Below are 13,050 nucleotides of genomic sequence, written 5' to 3' on the forward strand. Positions count from 1 at the left end.
TTTTACTGTCCTTATAGAATGACTAACACTTCCAAGCAATTGCAAATGTAAGAATGAGAGCAAGCCGGGATACCACAGTTGTGATGTATTGTGATCCATTGTAAACAAAAGCGTCTCTATTTATATATTTTGTGAAGGGAAGAACCAGTAAAGGCGTTTAGACGTTTTAGCGAAAATTCAACTCAATGCAGTTCAATTAGTTTCAACAAAGCCGTTTCACAAGTACACAAAGAAGTTGTAAGAAGTGAGTAATTGCGAAAAAATATTTAAATAAAATGAATTAAAAAGATTAAAATTTAGAGGACAAAATTTGTGGAACATATACATACATACAACTGAAATAAGAATAAACCTAAAAAATTTTAAAATCATAAATTTATTTTATTTGATAATAAAAATAATAAGTTGATAAGTGCATTTAATCCGTTTATTCGTTAGCAACATCTTAGGGCAGATAGTTATGAGGTAAATGCCAATATGTAAAACTATACATATTCATTACAATTTCTTGCCTCTTTCGTTTTTTTCATATTTATTAAAAGCATTAAATATCCACATTTGCAGTTTCTTGCTTTTCTTTTATACAATAAACTTTTACATATTTTCCCCTTCTTCTTTCTGTAGACAACCAAATTCCTTAGGTTTTTTTCATATTTGTTGTCATAATTATTTTATTAATTTACTGATACTTTAAAAATTTTAACTGTGCCTTAACGTGTTACAAAGTCATTAACAGAGGCAGTTTTGTTTAAAATCATTACCAGCATAAACATTTTTGGTTTTTTTTCTCTTTTTTTTTTTCAAATTCCTTATGAGATTCGTTTAATTCGCGTAGCGTTGTTTCTGTAAAGCTATTCTTGTGTTTGTGTCATTATATTGCAATGCACATAGATTGTATAGCTGTTCAATTTTTCTTTGCAATCAGTACAGAGTACGTATAACTTCATACGTATGTGACTACATGGCACCAGGTGCCCACTTATCATCACATGTAATGCAAGGGAAATTAAGCTTATTCATATAACAAAACAACAACAGCTGAACAGTTATGAAAGAAAGAACTCTCTCTTTTGATTAGTTTATCAGTTTTATGTTTTACAGGCTAAATGTCAATACACTAAAATATGGCCTTGTTCAAGTTAGTTATTAATATTACTATTAGTTTGCTATTTGTTTCTTTTTCGTTTACTTATTAATACCTTACACATTTATTATTTCTACACCTAAAATGTACCCGGACGTTACAAACGCTTGTGTCGATTTAAACTTGTCCCTTTATCCTAACTAAACAAATGCATTATTCCATACTTGCAAAAGGATCCGAGCATATCATCAATGTTTTTGTCAAATATAGACTTGTGGACCAAAAAACTTCGCTTAAATTTCTTGGCAAAGTTATTAACCAAAGCTTAATCTTTCAAAGCCATCACTTGGAAGCTCTTAAAGGTCACTGTCATTTTAGATCAAATTTCATTAAACCCATGACTAGTCTACAAACTACGCCTTCCCCAAAGAAAGATATTTACAAATATATACTATTAAGACGATGTGCAAGTCACCCCTTGATGAAAAAACAAAAAGATTGGAAAAGGCTCCGACGCTTGGATTTGTTTAGGAACGTTAGGAATTAAGAACAAAAGAAAAACAAAGATTGAAAGATTAAGAGTGAATTTTTAAAATGGTTAACATAAATTAAGTCATTCCACGGCAGCAAATTAAAGGTAGCCAAAAAGAGATGTTTATTTCGGTCTCGTGAACTCGAAACTGAAGAAGGTTCAGATTAGGTCAACTCAATTTTAAATTGAACCTTATCCTTTTTATTTTTGTTTTATGTATTTATAGTTTATCATAAAGTTAAGAACTCCCTTTGAGATAGTGTATGGAAAGATTGGGTTAAAAAATAAAAACAAATCAATTACCTTTCACATTTTCTCTTGGTTCAGATGTTTGTAAGTAAACAATTTTGATTGCAACTTATTTTGTTTTCAATTTGTAGTTGTGTTTTCTTACAAATGCAACTCTGAACAACTAATTCTAACGCAAAGCGCAAGGTATTTTGTATACGCCTTATCGGAGGAGAGAGTGTTTTTCACACCTCTTGTGCATACGCATAGCATAGCAAAGCCCCAAAATTAAAGTTAGCTAACACCATAGATCATCAGTGTGTCTCCTGGCTACCATTTCCATATAAGTACTTAATAATATTTATTTTGTAATATATTGCCGCATTATTCGGTCAGTGTAAGAAGATTTCTATTTTCAAAACCAAAGAAAATGGTTTGTTTTTACTTAAACAACATGGCAACAGAAAAAGTAAAGGTGCTAGGTATAAAAGATTCAGCCACAGCCAAATATAATTTTTGTATAAATCGCCGAAGAGTGTCCATTTTGTCGAAACGTGCACAATACCCAGAAGAAAGCTTCGAGCACTCTACAAAGTGATCGGTGTCAAATCTTCAATTGATGTTATTTGGTTTCGAAAGCAAAAGAAAGCGGATTTTCTGCTCGTTACTTAACTGCGATAGTTATAAAACTACCATGGATGAGCTTACAAAAATTTTTACTTTGAAATATGGAGAAATAGAACAACGCTCACCCGATTTTACGTGATATTAAAATTTCATGTATTTTTATCAGAACGTCTGCAAAATTCACAAACAAAATTCAAAGACTCTAGGTTATGTATTCTTGACAATATCAAAACACGAGTGCAACAAGCACGTATGTTCTTTCGTCTGTGAGTCACTGTGGGTTTGTATGATAAACATTCTTTTGGTCTCAATACCTAAAATATTAGATTCATTTTTATTGTTATAGTTGTTACAGCTGGATTAGTTTTGAAAATGGACGAAAGTGGTAATGCCAAAAACTGAAAACGCTGTTGTTTTCTAAAGCAAAATTAAGTTTTTTGGTCATGTGGTAATATAGTCTAAGGCAGATAAAGATATATAAATTTATATGCTACCTGCAATTCCAACCAACGATGTCGGTGACTCTACAGAGTCAACGAGCAAGTTGAAAAATTGGCTGTGCCCATTAAATATATTGTGGGCCCCAAATAGTATAGTATTTTGCGTTTTTAAGAAATTTGTGAATATAATTTTGTTTAGGATTTGAAATTTTTATTTAATCTATACACATTTTATTGTGCAAAAGATGAAAAACAAGCGATAAAAAAGATTTTTGATCAATTTCAAATTTATTTTTTAAATTTTATTAATAGGGTGCAAGTGGAACATATCAAATTATAGAGCAGTTTAGGCCCGTCGCTGTCTTGTTTGTTAATGAAATTAAATAAGGATTTTCGGTGGTGTCGTGAAGTAGATTATGAAAATTGGCCAACTATAATTTGGCATGCTCTTGGAAGATAAACTTCGTTCGCTTTGAGAATACTCGATAGGGTTTTAATAAATAGGATGTTCCTAAAGAACTTACGTTTATTGTTCACAAAAATCATAGACGGTTTTGGGTTTTCTTATCAAAAACATGCGTAGCTACATGAGCCTTCCTCACCAAGAGATACAACCTTCTGGAAAAAGGAAGAATTTATTACCTTAACTTTTAATTAATTTCGTGGCAGTACGAGAGAAAACCCTCTCGAAGATAGTAGACAGATAATCACCAGGTATAACATTGTGGATATATTGAGGAAGTGAGGATGTCAGGTCAATACATCGTTTTAACATTCCATTTGCGTATGTCTGTCTTCTTTTCTCTATATACTTCGGTAAATTCTATCTAATTCTCTGTATATTGTCAGAACTTTTTTGAAGGCAAACCTAGTCGACTGTTTTTCATATATTTGAAAATCCTAAATCCAGACTGACGTCTTTGAAGGCTTTCTCATAACGTCCTTCTATTCGAAATGTAAACTGCGATAATAGAACTGAGAAAGAAGAAGTTGGCAACACTTCAGTTATCCATAATAGAATAGAACAGAACTTCGTACAAAATATTAGTAATGCAGACTTGTATTGTATTTATAGTAAGTTAAGGGCAATGATATGAGGAAATATGATGTGAACAGCTGCAATATCCTAATTATTAGAATAACATTTCGGATATTCGGTAATATTACGTCCAAAGCAAATAGGTGAATAATCGTTTTCCTTTAAATAAAAATATAATGTATATACGAATTTACCAAAGAAAATATCATTTGGTTGAAATAACAACAAAGTTCACTTGTGCACTGGCATTAATTTATATATGCCTGCCGCATCGTTTTGCCTCGCACTATAATTACCTCAGCTTAAAACAGATTGAAAATGCTCTGGTGTCGCAAGTCACGCACAATATTACACTTCAACATCTAGACGAATGCAGTTACGGCGACATCCTTGCAGAAAATCGTTATATGTATAGAGCACAATATCGTGAAGAGATATTGAGAAGTGAAGAAATATTATCGGGTGGGGAATACTATCCGGAGAAGTGCCGAGCACGCTTCAGTACAGCGATTATAGTGCCTTATAGGCAACGTGAGGAACAGCTCCATTCCTTCCTTATTTATATGCATAACTATTTAAGACATCAGCGTATACATTATCGCATCTTTTTGATAGAACAATATGATCAGAAGCCATTCAATAGAGCGAAGCTTTTCAACATTGGTTCTAATATAGCTGCTGAATACGGTTTTCCCTGTTTGATATTTAGCGATGTGGATTTATTGCCATTGAATTTAGGTAGTCTATACGTCTGTACTCAATTACCACGTCATATGTGCTCTGCATTGGACATGTGGCGTTTTAATTTGCCTTATACTGGTTTATTTGGTGGCGTGGTGTCTATACGTACCGAACAGTTCCGCGTAGTAAATGGTATGTCCAATTTGTATGAAGGTTGGGGTGGTGAAGATGACGATTTCTACGAACGTTTGCAAGCGCGAAACATAGATATATGTCGTTTTTCTCCAGAGCTTAGCGAGTTCACCATGCTACGACACAAGCCAGAAGAGAAAAATGAAAATCGTGTAGCCTTACTGCGTGCGGGCGTTTTGCGTCACAAAATGGACGGTCTCAATTCTTTAATGTATGACGAAAAAGAAAGGCGCATCCATAGTTTGTTTACACATATATTAGCTGAGACATAAACTTGGATTGGAACGAAATTTAAAGAGCAAATGACCATCTAGTCTGTTTTTTATTATGTTATTGTCGCTACGTTGATTTAATGGCTTGGAGTATATCAATAGCAATGTATTTTTTCTAAGCACGCTTTTGGTAATAACTGCCCTAAATTTTATGTATATTCGAGTTGAAAAATCAAATGAGCGTTCAGTTTTTTTCTATTTGATTTAGTGTTATTAGATATATATCAAATGAAGTGAAGACTTTTTAAATTGTTTTAGATTTGAAAAGTGATATCGGTTACGATCTGTCTAAGGTTCAAAATCAGGGTAATCGAAACGAAAAACTAATAAAAATTTTTAAAATAAGATTTAATTTTTAATAAAGAACTTAACTATTAACGCCTGGGACAAGATAGATGTAACACTAGATTTACCCAGCACAGCAAAAACATATATCAAATCTTTTTCTGGGACACGCCCACTTTGGCATTTCTAGATGTGGTATATCTATTTTTTATTGAAAACCGCGGAATTTGAAATTCAAGCAAGTTTTGGCGCTCCGAACTGTGTAGAGAGCATAGATTCGTCTAAAGAACTACTAACAGCTGAACGTCTTATATGTTTCCTATGGATAACTACTTTCGATTTCGAGCAATTCTACGCAGTATTTGTTTGCATCTATTATTTGGTTTGATGTACTCAATAACGATTTTTTTATTTTTCTCATTGATGAAACTATTAAAAGAAAGATTTTCTAAAAGGTTTCTGTAACTTGTTTCACGAATGCATTACAGTTCTTGTTTAAGGATTATTTTGGTTTGGCTTGATAGTGTAATGACCCCCTCATTCCACAAGATAAGGCTCAAAATAACATTTTTTTGATCTCAGAACCTCATTTACCCCTTTCTAGAAGATGCAGAAAATGCAAACTCTGAACCATAACTTTGATAAGCATTGAGTTTACCCTCATGGAAAGGGGAAATATAACTTTGTTGGAGCTGTGCTCAAAAGGTGGTAAGAAAGAAACAGCATCTTCAAAGCAAATCAATGCAGACAGCTTATTCCAAGATATATTAACAGATAAGCAGAAAAACCTTATAGTAATGTGTAAGTGAATAAAATGATATCGGAAGAGACCACGCGGATACTATCAAGGATCCATGAGACCTGCAAGGCGTTATTTGGAATTTTAATCACCTTAAGCTTACTACCGTCAATAGGCAAGAAGACACTTAAAATTATAATATTTGTCTCATAGTTATCATTGAGGTAAACGAAGTTCATTGCAAACCTACTATTTTCATTGTTCACATCTGTTCACAAGAGGCCCGAGATTCAAATTTTTATATGAATAGTGTGTAAATGAACTGCTGTGTTTATTTTTATTTAATTACTTTGCAATACCAACCTACAAATATATATTTTGCAGCATATCATGCATAATTATGCGGATGTGCTGCTTAGTACTAGTACTTAATATGTCAGAAGATGTACTGAAAGCATTTTATGCTGTTCTTCGTAAATGATGGTATTTCAAAGAGAAAATTCCAATAGCTTTTACTAAATGGAGTTCGTCTCTAAGCTGTTTACTAAAAGTGTTTAATTAATTAAAAAAAGACCCTTTACTACCTTTTACAGTCAGTTTGTACAAATTTTTGAATACAATTTAAAATGCATAATTATGTAACTAAGGTGAATACATAAAATAATACATTATATTGTGATTATTGTTGTGTTATTCTATAATTTAACTACTTTAATTAAAATTCATAAACATTTTTATTTTGAAAATTTTTTGTTTTAAAATTTCACTTAATTTTTGTTAGAAATGTATATATTTCTTGTTAAGTTATGTATAAGCATACGTGTTGTTTCTTATATAAACACAATTTTCTAATCAATTTTGACACAAAACGACAAGAGCAGACATTAGTTCGGGATAACTCGGGACTGCGCATTTTGTTCCAAAAATTGGAGTTCCGCTTTGCACAGAAAATTATTTTGATTAGTGTACGTTGTATCTATTATTACGAGAACGAATTTTTCTGATCGCCCCAATTCAACCAACATACAAAATTTTACGCGCTTCTTTCATTGTTTACAATCTGTTCTATCGCACGACCATAAGCGTTGAGTACTGTTCCTATTTGCAGATCCTTGTCCTTACAAAGAATGACGTCTTTGCGACTTACATTCAAAGGATCTACAACATAACGTACATTCCGCATGTTTGTACCTAAAACGTTAAGTTTTGTTTGGGATGTTTGTTCTCCTGGTAAGGGAATGTCACTAAATATTGTAGTACTATTAATTCTATCCGGATATAAGAGGGAAGATAACTATTATTTCGTAAGACATAAGCAGTATGCAGAGGAAGAGTTTTTATAGAATTCTGTTAAACATGTGAAAAAGATACTCCAACGCCCGCAGCACTAAATGCGCAAACTTCTGACCAATATTAAAGAACCGTATTCAGATCAGTAATTTCCATAAAGTTTCACACTTTTGTTGTAGTTTTTAACATACTCGACAAATCGTATTGTTTTGCACGTACGCACAACATATAAAACAAAAAGAGAAAGAAACGGTGATCGATTTTTTTTAATTTCAAGATTATTTGTCTAAAAATTGGTTAGGAATTTGCTATTACGTTTGTGTAAAATGACCCGTTTTTCAGATAAGTTTTTCTGTTTTCGTCTAGGATTAGTTTTTTAATTTTTACTGCTTTATTTTAGAAAATTTAAAATATCCTGATGACTCAAAGCAATTAAACTGTGTTCATCGCCTTGATTTATTTGATTGCTAATATTGCTGTTAGAGGCTTGCGGTGTTAGCGGTTTTGACATTGTCGTCAAGCTAATCGGCTTTGTGGTTTTTGTATTGTAACTCGTCGGATACGTGTAATCTACGTTAGATTTTTTAGACGCACATATGTTAGCAGCCGTTTCGTGCTTAGCGTTAGCTGTACCATCATCACAGCAATTGAATGGATCCAAAGCATCAAGAGAAGAAAAATGTTTGGTATTATTATTATGTACATTATTAGACTGTTGTTCTGGCGTTGTACTTCGTTGTTGGTGATTCATAATACATGTAGATGGTGATAACTGATGATTCATAACTAAAGGGTTCGCACTGTGCCAGTTATTTTGATCCCAGTTGTTGATATCACTCGTTGGTGCTGTAGTTTGTGGTTGGTAATTGAGAATTTGTACATTACCATTGACACTGTTGGGCGCTGTTGTGCAGAGGGAAGTGCACAAAGCAGCGTATGGTGGCGAATTATTGCTTATATTAGTCAAATTGGGTTTCACCAGAGATGATAAAATATCCGGTTTATGATTAGATGATAGCTCGTACGATATTCTAAGGATGAAAAAGAATTAGCTGGTTATGTAAAAATGAGTAGAAATGAATCCGGTTTTTAAAGCTTACGTACTTTAACTGTTCTCTAGGTTTGCTGGGTTGCAAAGTGAGCTGAGATTTCGTATTTTTATTTATAGAAAAGGTAGGAAGCACATCGCCTGTCTTATCATCAAAGCTACCTTTGTCCAGTTCACTAGCCAAAATTTCAGCAGCATCTTTAGGTCTTTAAAATAAGGAAAAAACCATAAATAAATAAAAAAAAAGAAAAAAAAATCAGGATATAGTTCTCAATGCATTCGCGAGATATTTTCTAAGGCTTGTTGCTTTAAAGCATGTACAACATAATATATAATAAATATATATATATATATATATATATATATATATACACATCCATTAAATGCACTAATTCTTCACATCGCATTATGTTGTACATGCTTTAAAGCAACAACATATATATATAAAATTAACCTTTGTCCAAGAAAAAATTTCCGCTTTAAATGTCGATTACAAAAAAATTTAGCACATCGTCCAAAATATTTTTTGACGTAAGGCGACGAGTTGTCTCGGAATGAGCTTTGCAATGCTGTTGGCACATAATATAATAACATATTTTTCAGCATAGAACCTTTGATAAAATAAGTGACCACGTTAAACTAATGCAATAAGAATTGGAGTGTATTTTCTAAACGGGCAAACAAAAAAATTTTATCTGGCACTAAGAAATGTTACAAACTTATCGATGCAAGGCAGCAGTTTCTTCGTCTGTAGCCATACGATAAGAACACGTAAGTCATGTTTGGATTGTCTGTATCAGTTTTAGAATAGTAAGTTTCTTAAGCTGGAGCAATGACAACACGTCAACCTTTCTATGGCACCCGATATATTATGTGATTTAGATTATATTCTTTAGGAAAGAACTTACTTATTGCCTCTTTGTATCGTATTGAGTTGTTCCAGTTTTTCTCTGTGCTCCTTTTCCATACGACAAAACATTTCCTTAATCAATGTCACTATCGTATTAAACTGTGCAACAGTTAAACCGCACTCTATACTTAAAGGTACTAAGAAAGGTATGCATTTATTAGCCAAAACATCTTTAGTAATACCCAATTTTGCATTGGTCATAGCAATTTTGTATATACCTAACAAGGGAAAAAAAATGAAAAGATTTAAAAGAAAAAATGGCCCAACTTTTGTCCTACCTATTATTGCCATTATGACAGCTGGCTCACGACATGGTATTTGTTGCAAGAATGGGAGAATTTCATCCAACACTAACCATTTATCCAAATTCTCCAAAAGTTTTCCAATTGATATCAAGCAATTCACTTTTACCGAAACATGAGTGCTGGCTACACATAGCTTTTTGATTCTCGGTATCACTGAATTCTTCATAGCATTGTAGTCAATTAGATCTGAACATGTCGGTAAAACAATTAAACATAATTCTTGTATCTGCGGCGGCATATCACACTCCAGAGAACGGTATAGTAAAGGTAGAACATGCAATTTAACCTCCTCTGGCGCTGTTAGCTTAAGCAGTAAGTCCATTTTTTGCATTAGTATCAAGAGTGTCTGTATAGGTTCTTTTAATTTGAATATTGGTATCAGGTGGGTTAAGATATGATCGCTGTATTCCTTTTGGCTGCTCATTTCAGCTATAATTAAAACGTTGGGCAACACAAACGGTATCATAGGACAATTAACAAATTCCTTAACCAAATGTGGTAGTATGGAATGCAAATTAACGCGATGGGGTAGAGTAGGAATAATTTGTGGCAGACTTTTATAGAATTTAGATTTATTGAGATTATCCCATTGGTAGAGAGAGTCTAAATAATTTAAAGTCTTAACACCCACATCGTGGAAATATGAAATTTTTTTCAGTTCATGCAATTTCGTTCTTAAATGTGGACTTGGATGCAGAAGCGCTTTTACACTTTCCATCAATTCGTTCGGCAATGCGTTCATAGGTGGATATTTACGTTGATTCAACTCCGCCGCATAACGTTTATAGGCAGTATAGTCGTTGCCAAATACTTTCAAAGGTTTTCCAGCATATATGGTGAATATTAATACTCCCAGAGAAAACAAATCACTATCTGTGGAATTAATATTATTTAAAGCTATTTCCGGAGCACAGTATTCCAAACAGGGTTGAGCCATCATTGGTATTGCACTACTATATTCTTTGCATGGCCAAAACGCTGTGCCATCGGGAGCTGGCTGATTTGTCACGCAAAAGTCAAAACCAAATAATTTCCAGTTTCGATTTTTGTTGATTACAACTGTCTCGGCACAAATATTTCGGTGCAATATTTTAGCATCACTGTGTAAAAACTGTAATCCATCAAATAACTGCAATAAACCGTGGCGTATCTCTATATCATATAGCTTTTTATCGGCCTGCACCCGATCGCCCACTACATTCGCCAACGAGGCAAATACTGGTTCAGTGGCAAAAGCTAAGCAATCACGGCTTTCTTCTAAAGGATTTTGAACAGTTAAAACATGGGGGTGTCGTATTTTAGTCAATTGTTGCACTCCTCTTCTTAGTGTTTCTAAAATAGCTTCCTTATCTTCACGAGACCAACGTTCCAGATTTTTTTTCTCGAACACAAACACAGAAACTTCTTGTTTGGTAGACTTTTTATAACCGTTGTATACTTTCCATAATAAACCTACACCAGCTGTACACAGTTGATCCAATATTTCATATTCACGGGTGACATTATTACCTGGTAAGACGCCTGACAATTGAGCAACGGTTGTGTGTACAGTAGAATAAAATTTATTGATTACATCCATGATTTGAAGCTTGCTGATAAAAAAAGGACAAAGTCAATTGGTATTTATTGCACTTTTTTATGCTTATTAATTTTTTATAATTTTTTAAAATTTTTCTTGAAAATATTCAAGATTTCTTCACTTTCCCTATCGTTTTCCTTTTTGCCATTAACTAACCCTCTCTTTCGCTCCCTCTCAAGCTATTGACACATTGACATGTCCAACGAATTGCCATTTATTTCTTTAAATTTCTTTCTCATTGGCAATGCTTTTAAGTGAAAACAGCAATAGCGTTTCTTACCACGTAGAATATCTTCTTGGTTCGGAAACTTAAATGGATGTAAACGTAAAGAAGTTGTACTTATAGGTGATTTCAGTATTCTCAATGTAAACGATGAAGCCCAATAAGAAAGAAAACATTTTATGTGGTAACACCCGTACACGCTCTGAAAGTATCACGTTTTCTTTGCTTATTTTAGGGGAGCGAAGAGCGTAAAAAAGTTTTTGGTAAAAATTTTGGAACAGTAAAGAAGAAAAAAAGTGTATAATCCTTAGTTTTTTGTTTTCATAGTCGCTGCTGCCGTTAGTCTTTTTTCAAGTATTCAAGGAGTTTTCAATGCTGTAGCTAAGAACGTTTAGATTTAGTAATTTCTTTCTTTTTGAGATCCAAAATTGCAGCAACTACGTTATAGGCAGGGGAACCCCTTAAGTTAAGTAAGATGCTTTATGTATTATTTTTACAATTTAATATCGTTTTTACTGCTTGAGTATACGCTCAATAACATTTTCGAGTGGCTTTGCCTTTCCTAGGAAAATTAAAATGGTTTTTGAAAAATTTATCTTTAATATGATCTATTTCACTTCTTGATTTGCATAAACCAGTAATCTTGTTTTATCGCTAAATTGGTATTGGATTATTACCACTTCTGCTTCGGAATACTAAATTTTTTTCTGCCATATATTTGATTTACAATCTACCTATAGAATAAGAAGTGAAAGTTATGGCAAGGTAAGGAAAATAAAAGAGGTTATCAGCACCTGCTGGAACCAATATAACAGTGCAGGTATGATGTTGAGTAAATAAAAAGAAACCATATAAACTTGAAAAATGGAAGTTTACGAAACCTTTTTAATCTCCTTGTCTTATTGGTTTCGTGGATATATACGATCTTAAATTGAATTTTTATTTGGAGCGCGGACGTACTTGGTGGGTCTTCTCTTCATGAACTCGTTGTGGGCCAATGATCTCTTTCAGGTTGCCTGCCGATCTTTTAATGCCTATTTTAACTCTCGTGCTTGACGGTTCTCTTTGTTGCTGTTGCTACGATTTGTTGCTATGGTTTACTTTTCTTGTTGTCATACTTTCCTTTATGTCTTTTCCTTCATTGCAACTTAGATCCGTTTATTAGCACATTCTGATTTTTTTCCGATCTTGAAATTGTGGCATTGTGCACGTAACTAGTAATAACTAGTGAATTCTATGTATTTATGGCATTGATTAAGCAATAAATGAAAGGAGCTATATATATGTGAGGAAACCTATCTGGCGAAAGGAAAACTTTCTGGTTTCGAGGAGGGCGAAAAGGCTCTGACTCCATCCACCGTAGATGCGGTTATATTCAAACTAAGGTGCACGGCGCGCGAAATGCAGTTCGAAGTACCTTCAACTGCGACATCGCCATGGACGACGGGGCGATCCACCCCAAATAACATGTTAATGACGCCAGAATCAAGGAATGAAACATGTGCCTCGATGCTCCTGCATAACTTCCTGAAGGAGTCCAAAAGAAAAGCTGCTGAAGCTGCAAGTCGCTGGCAGT

General features: G+C 33.6%; 3 protein-coding genes across 4 annotated transcripts in view; 2 read left to right on the top strand and 1 right to left on the bottom strand.

The window, feature by feature from the left end:
* Positions 1–1,784, top strand: part of LOC119642621 — a 10,134-nt gene extending 8,350 nt beyond the window's left edge. Inside the window, exon 18 of the mRNA XM_038041816.1 lies at positions 1,698–1,784. Within this exon, the coding sequence (XP_037897744.1) occupies positions 1,698–1,784 (87 nt within the window). The remainder of the gene's footprint in view (positions 1–1,697) is intronic.
* Positions 1,785–4,060: 2,276 nt separating this feature from the next.
* LOC119642653 (beta-1,4-galactosyltransferase 1) lies at positions 4,061–6,894 on the top strand. The gene has a single exon (XM_038041878.1). The coding sequence runs from the start codon at positions 4,127–4,129 to the stop codon at positions 5,093–5,095; it is 969 nt and encodes a 322-aa protein (XP_037897806.1). The 5' UTR covers positions 4,061–4,126; the 3' UTR covers positions 5,096–6,894.
* LOC119642652 (SCY1-like protein 2) lies at positions 6,895–11,362 on the bottom strand. 2 transcript variants are annotated; one of them, XM_038041877.1, is made up of 4 exons: positions 9,646–11,362; positions 9,366–9,504; positions 8,514–8,663; positions 6,895–8,440 (listed from the first exon to the last, which is right to left on the bottom strand). In XM_038041877.1, the coding sequence occupies exons 1-4, from the start codon at positions 11,249–11,251 to the stop codon at positions 7,801–7,803; spliced, it is 2,535 nt and encodes an 844-aa protein (XP_037897805.1). In that variant the 5' UTR covers positions 11,252–11,362; the 3' UTR covers positions 6,895–7,800. The 2 variants fall into 2 exon arrangements, with proteins under 2 accessions (XP_037897805.1, XP_037897804.1); XM_038041876.1 differs by having other exon boundaries at positions 9,366–9,585; positions 9,646–11,361.
* Between the last annotated feature and the right edge of the window lie 1,688 nt (positions 11,363–13,050).

Source organism: Glossina fuscipes, unplaced genomic scaffold (genome assembly GCF_014805625.2).
Source record: "Glossina fuscipes isolate IAEA_lab_2018 unplaced genomic scaffold, Yale_Gfus_2 238, whole genome shotgun sequence".
Lineage (NCBI taxonomy): Eukaryota > Metazoa > Arthropoda > Insecta > Diptera > Glossinidae > Glossina > Glossina fuscipes.